Below are 6,753 nucleotides of genomic sequence, written 5' to 3'. Positions count from 1 at the left end.
TGGCCAGCAGCGGAGAGATTTGAACCATCTTTTGCAGGAACTGGTTAGACACAGGTGGGTTAGTACCCATTGTCTTATTTGATTGTTCCTACACAATACAATTCTTTAGTAGAAGCCACAATACAATTCTTGAGTAGAAGCAAGTCCCTTCCTATCTTTCACAACTGAACAAGGTTGGTAGGTAACTTGAGTTTTGTTGTCTCCAACAAATACAGGTTCTTTTCCTTCTTCCAAGACACAATGTAGACAGGAGTTCCCATTGCCTCTTAGCCCAGATGCCAGGCTATTGAGTAACCGAGTAACCCTCCTCTTAATAGATCAGAGGCATACCACTCCTTCCTATGCTTTAACAATAGGCCAGGAAGTGAGCCCAGGTGAGCCAAACCACTAGTTGGTTCTAAAGCTTACCTATCATCCCACCAAAAGTAAGTCTCCCCTTACGTTAAGACCGAGGGTTTGTTCTGTATATGAACAAATGGCAAATTTTTTATCAGCTTTTATTTTTTATGACTTGGTTTGAGGTCTTAATATACATGGCCCACTTCAAGCCAACCCTCACACTGTTACCTGGGCTAGAAGAAAACAGAAGCATCACAGCATCTGCCAGGGGGAAAACAGGTTGGGCTCTCCCCACCTATTTCCCCATTGGCTATCTCCTGTTGCCACCAAACCTCATGCTATTAATAACTGCACTCAAGCCAAGTGCATAAGAAAATCTCCTTACATTATTAAGACCTGCAAATTTAAAGAAAATTTGTCATTTTCAGTCTAAGTTTTGGACCCTTAATATCATGATTAACTATGGACATTATTAATTATGGGTTTGACCATTGTGTGTGCTTGATCCATTTTCAGGTGAAATTAAGTACAGGCAGTCCCCAGTTATAGGCAATCTGCTTAAAAAACAGTGATTTATGGTGCCATAACGGGCTGAGATCCGGTTATTGGTGCCTTATAGAGCCATAAGGTTGCTGGCACCAATAACTGGTTATTTGTGCCATAAGCGCCATTATGGCACCATAAATCGCCAAGTTTCAGTTAGGCAGTTTTCTGCTCATCAGCATACCCCCAGGAACGGAACCCCGCTGATAACCGGGGACTGCCTGTACTTTTAAGACATACTGAACCTCATTACTGGTAGGGTAGGGAGTGGGAATTAAATATGTCTGCTCACTACCAGTGGGTTGGGGAGTGGGCTAATAGATATGGGTACAGTAGGCCTGCTATGATTCCAACTGAAATGTAGTACCCTATCTGGTTCTACTCTATTGAATCACTCTGCAAGTGAGTTGATAAAAGTGCTAGCCTGGCCAATCATGGGTCAACAGTTCAAATCTCCCCAAAGAGGTGGTTTATTTTTATCTATTTTAAAGTGAAATTACCTTTTTGTTATGCAATAATGAAAATAAGCCAGTGAGATGGATTTGTCCAAGTAAGGTAGTTTATGGTTGATTGGTTTGCATGAAAACAAACTTTTTAGTATGTATTACAACAATGTTATTGTACTTTATTTTTATTGCTTCATAAAGTTTGAGCTTACTTTCCTTGTATACTGTATTGACTACTGCTATCCACTTCAAAATAAAATTGGTTTTGAGGCCACCAGAATCCACTTCAAAATAGAATTGGTTTTGAGGCCACCAGAATCCACTTCAAAATAGAATTGGTTTTGAGGCCACCAGATCTTAGTTTTATGTTGAACATTTATCATGACTATTTACTCATATATAAATTTTATATCTCTCATTGTTGGTTTCTTCTTTTACAGCTGCATCCCCTCCTGTTAAAGAAGGAGAGGCTGGGTACAAAGACTGGGTCTTCATAAATTACACTTACAAGCGATTTGAGGGTCTTACCCAGAGGGGTCTTGTACGACCTAGTAAGCAGAAGTAGACCTTGCCAGACTATAATGATAATCTGTATTTCAGAAAGTGACATGTAAGATAAAAAAAGATATTAAAAAGGTTTGTGACTGGGAACTTGAAAATCCTAGAGCCTGTGATATAAATGGTGAAGTGTTATCCATAGTTTCCATAGAACTTTTTACAATGGCTCCTAGGATTTGCTAAGTGTGACGACAAAAGGTTTTTGTGGTAAATATTTTAGACCTGATAAGATTTGCTGGATGCTTCACTGTAGGAGTGTTGTCCAAGAAATCAACAGTACACAGATCATAATTTATCTTAAATAATCCATCAAGAGCACTAGTGTAGTGTGAAGCAGCCTGTAATCAATCAATCTTTGTTCACAGGATTTTCTTAACAGAGCTTGTGTAGTCCTGTACGCCAAGCTAAAGCAGAAGTATTACTTTTCTCCCTCCTTTTAAACTGTCTCACATTTAAAGAAGGCTGCAGCAATATTTCGCACTATGTGGGAAGTAGCGAGGTCTTATATATTTTATTAATATAATTAGTTTTTCCTGATGGGACCCAGTGAAAATTTTTTTTCATGATTAGACTTGTTTCTAATTGAAACATTGAGTTATGGATCTTATTATTATGGTTTTATTGTGATTTTAAGCCTTACAGCTGAAGACAGACTGTGATAGAATATTGGCAAAACAGTGGTAGGTCTTTTCAAGTATGCATACATACTTACTGAAAACAATTTTTTGTTTTTTTACTTTTATTTTATCTTGGACAATACAATTTCTGTATAGTTTGGTTTAGCACTGGTTTTGTGCTTGAATTACACACACACACACACACACACACACATACACACACATTTTTTAACTCTGGAAGACAGATGACATATTTGTGTGTGAAAGGGCAAAATGATGGAGAATTAATCCTCAGAACTTTGTGATGTTGCCTTCAGGTGTAGCATTCTTAGCCTTGTCATATTATCATGCATTATTTTGCCATTCCTTTTCATTTGAAGGCTTTTATCATATCATCTCATATTTGGTATTTATTTTTCCATACTGAATCATTGTTATTCAAATGATATAGGAGTGGCACTCATAAATTAAGTACAATAAAATACTGCTGTACAGTACTTGGCAATTCATCTTGATGTGCTAGATGCTGTAATACTGCCTCTGCTGTTTGAAAGGTTGTGAACAGTTTCTTAACTACTTTCCTCAGATGTTTAGTAAAAAAAACATTTGTTTACTTGGTAATAATTATCCACATCAACATAGCATCAGATAGTTTGCAGACTAAACCATTTAAATTTTTTAGTTAACTTCTGACAAAAGTAATAACACTTGCATAATATAAATTCCCAGGTCCATAAAATGTAAAAATGCAATTCACAGTGTCTTTCACAAGTTGAAGCATTGAAAATCTTTCCAAACGTTAGTTTTTCCACAGTCATTGGTCATTTTCCATAGACAGTTTGAAGCACACATCAGTTAAGTACAAGTGGGTTGTCAAGCTTGTTTATATTCTCGCTGTGTTTAGTTTGAGTTGGGTAACCTGTACTTAGGCTATGACCTGTACTATTATGCACTCTGCAAATGTGTAATTCACTAGCATTGTAATAAATAATGTGATTTTCCATAAGTTACTTTCTCATGCTGTACCTAAGCGTGCTATGTTAACTTGATTTTATGAGCACTATGATAATAGTATCCAAGATACACAGAACTTTTAGTTTCAATATTAACTTTGTTAGTTAGGATCATGATATATCTATTTATTTTAATGGACTGTAAATATTTTTCCTGTTATGGATTATCTGTCGTAGAATGATAAATGTGTTACATGTTATTAAATAAATTTGTAATTCAGTGTAAATGTTTTTAGGAGTTTGCAGTTTAAGTAAGGTTTTTGCTTTTATGTTTATGTACTATTATTGTGTATATATACAATTATGCTGTATAAGCATATACTACTAATTTACTAAACCTGTTCTGAGGAACATTTTCTCAGATTTTGATCCTTTTAGATTTGGTTTTTTAGTTTCCAGAAAATTTTTCAGTAATTAAAAGGTTTTATGTAGGCAGCATTATGAACCTAAAAGAATTTTAAGAAAAATAAACAGATTCTTTCTCCTGAGCTAAAGTACAGACAAAATTGTACAGTGTAGGTGTGTGTTCTTTCTGCATTAGTATGTGGTTTTGAAATCCTTCATATGCATAATAGTCTCAGTATTCAAGTGTAACACTTGTGCAAAATATAGCTTATTGCTGTGTTTTGTCTGAGGTACAGTATCAGGAATTGAAAAATTCAGCTCCATAGCAGAGTGAAAGTAGTTTACGATAGTTCTATAGAATACTTAGATTTATTTTTTTTTTCAATTGTATTAAGGGTAATAACCACATACTTGGTGATCACTAAACCAGTGTGCTAGCCTTTAGATGCATACAAGTTTGAGGTGTATTTATATAAACTTCATTAGAAAATTGACTTCTTTTAGTCTTGTCTAAATTACACTTACACTGTTTTGCTGCAGGTTCTAATGTCTTAAATATACATTCCTCATCACTTGTAAGTAAAGGTCCTAAAGATATATGCCATATTGTATTGGCATTGTCAAGTAAAATTTCTCTGGTTTTTAAATCTCTTAACTGTATAGCTCTCCTGAGAGTGTGAAAGTACCGTCCGTGGGACATGTATTAAATAAAGGGGTAAAACAGTTACTTTGTTAGAGGAGTTGAATACCCCTCACATGATCAAAGCATTATAACCTGTTTCCTTATGGTTTATTACTGATCACGGACAGGTTTCCAAGTTTTGTTTCTAAAATATGTTCAGTCACTTTTTGTATTTAGATAGATGGAATAAAATGGACTAGATGTTTTCTATTTCTCTAGATCTTAATTTGTGATTGAACTCCTGAGTTGTGAGTGGTATAATTATCAGGAAAAATTTTTAAATTTTTTCCTTGCACAACTAAGTTGTAGAGGCATTTATAATGCTCTATAAAATAATTCTGGAATAGTACGTAAGAAAATTGTGTATTAAAAGTGCCCATTGCGACTGTTGAACCCCGTAGGATCAAAAGAGTTCCTTTTTACTGTCTGAAGAACAGTATGGAAGGGTTCTTAACTGTGGGTTTCCAAGGGAGATCTCGTGTAAATATAAACAGCAGTAGCTCCTTTAACTAGTCACCAATAAAGAATAATATAACATGCGCTTTGTTTTTATTCCTTTATTTCATAATTACTACCCAAACCAGGGGTCTTAAAAAGCAGCTTTCTACCTTCATTTTTTCAAGTCTTGTTTGTCGATGCAAACACCTACTTGGAATAAGTTAATCTGAATTTCATGGAAGGGAGGAGGCATTAAATATTGTTCATAAACAGAACAAACCTTTGGTCTTAACATAAAGGAAAAATTCTCTAGTGCTTGCTGGAGTCTAGTTAAGAAAGTACAAGGAATTTGGGAGCGCCTCAAGTGGCATGGATGGTGGTGGGTTTGGCGTCCCATCGGTGGTCCGCGGGTTCGATTCTCAGCCATTCCATTGAGGAGTGAGAGTGTGTATTTCTGGTGATAGAAGTTCACTCTCGACGTGGTTCGGAAGTCACGTAAAGCCGTTGGTGCCCGTTGCTGAATAACCACTTGGTTCCATGCAACGTAAAGCACCATACAAACAAACAAACAAACAACAAGGAATTTGGTGGCAATAGGAGTTAGTCAAGATGGCATTGAGGCAGGAGCTCTGCAGACCTCCATCACATCAGTTTGTCAGTTTTTCTTAACCCACCCCACACATAAGTTTGTTGTTTGTCAATTTCCTGCCTGCATATCACCATTGCATCTTGGTTTTTTTTTTTCGCTTGTGCTGGTGTTGTGTGTGATACTGCTTTTATTGTTTTCTGCCTGCTTTTGTCTTAGATCTTTATTGTACTTATAGCTGGTGTAGAACTAACGACTGTAGTAACCTATGACCAAAGTGTGTTTCCCTTCTTATTCTGGCTCCTCTTTACAAAATTCTCCTCTCGTTGCTGCTGCTTCCCAGTCGTTTTTACTTCCTTGCATTCTTCTACTGCTTTGGCTTGAAGATTCGGTTGGTGGATCAGATCTTGTAACTGAAGAGTTTGGGCCCCTTTCTGTCGGGACCAGCCCCCTTTGGGAAGGAGGATGCATTCCCCCCTTGACCAGTTTTTTCAGATGTGCAAAAGTTGACAATCTTGGGATTCTATAGGCCTACCAGGGCTACCAACCCTTAACGACCTATTGTCTCACTGCTTCGCAACATCTAGGAACAACCGCCTTCCTCTCTTGTTTCTCCAGCCCCAGACCCTCTGGTATGGGCAACAGACGCACTGCTGATCAATAGGTCGGACCTGGGTCTTAACGCATTCCCTCCCTTCAGCCTGATCTGGGAAGTTCTGAACAAGTTAGTCTCCCACAGCAACATCTCAATGACTGGTAGCTCCATTCTGGCCCACCAGGAATGGTTCCCGGACCTTCTATATCTTCTGGTGGACTTCCCGCGACTGCTCCCCCAAAGACTGGCTACTCAGACAACCGCATTTCAGAAGGTACCACCAAGGGTTGTCCACGCTTGCTCTGAAAGGCATCAGACTGTCGGAACACTCGTCGGCGCGAAAGGATTTTCAAGAGCAGCTGCGTAAGCTATTGCAAGTTGCAGACGCGTCTCCTAGCAACTTTTACCAGTCAAAGTGGGCAGTCTTCAATAGATGGTGCTTCAAGCATCACATATTGGCTTCTGAGGCATCTGTAACCCAGATTTCTGATTTTCTCCCCTATTCAAGAACCTCTAAGAACCTTTCATCCTCTACGATTGAAGGTTACCGAACCATGCTTTCTTTTATATTTAAGCATTGTAATCTGGATC

The 6,753-nt window shown here is 37.7% G+C and overlaps 1 protein-coding gene across 19 annotated transcripts in view; it reads left to right on the top strand.

Moving 5' to 3' along the window:
* The window catches only part of LOC135211221 (serine/threonine-protein kinase tricornered-like), a 192,946-nt gene extending 187,866 nt beyond the window's left edge, over positions 1-5,080 (top strand). For all 19 annotated transcript variants that reach the window (XM_064244473.1, XM_064244475.1, XM_064244458.1 and 16 more), the window contains one exon: positions 1,769-5,080. In XM_064244473.1, the coding sequence (XP_064100543.1) occupies positions 1,769-1,893 (125 nt within the window). In that variant the 3' untranslated portion in view covers positions 1,894-5,080. The remainder of the gene's footprint in view (positions 1-1,768) is intronic.
* Positions 5,081-6,753: the final 1,673 nt, after the last annotated feature.

Source organism: Macrobrachium nipponense, chromosome 4 (genome assembly GCF_015104395.2).
Source record: "Macrobrachium nipponense isolate FS-2020 chromosome 4, ASM1510439v2, whole genome shotgun sequence".
Taxonomy (NCBI): domain Eukaryota; kingdom Metazoa; phylum Arthropoda; class Malacostraca; order Decapoda; family Palaemonidae; genus Macrobrachium; species Macrobrachium nipponense.
Note: the sequence above shows the minus strand (reverse complement) of the source record. Positions and strands in the feature narration are given on the sequence as shown.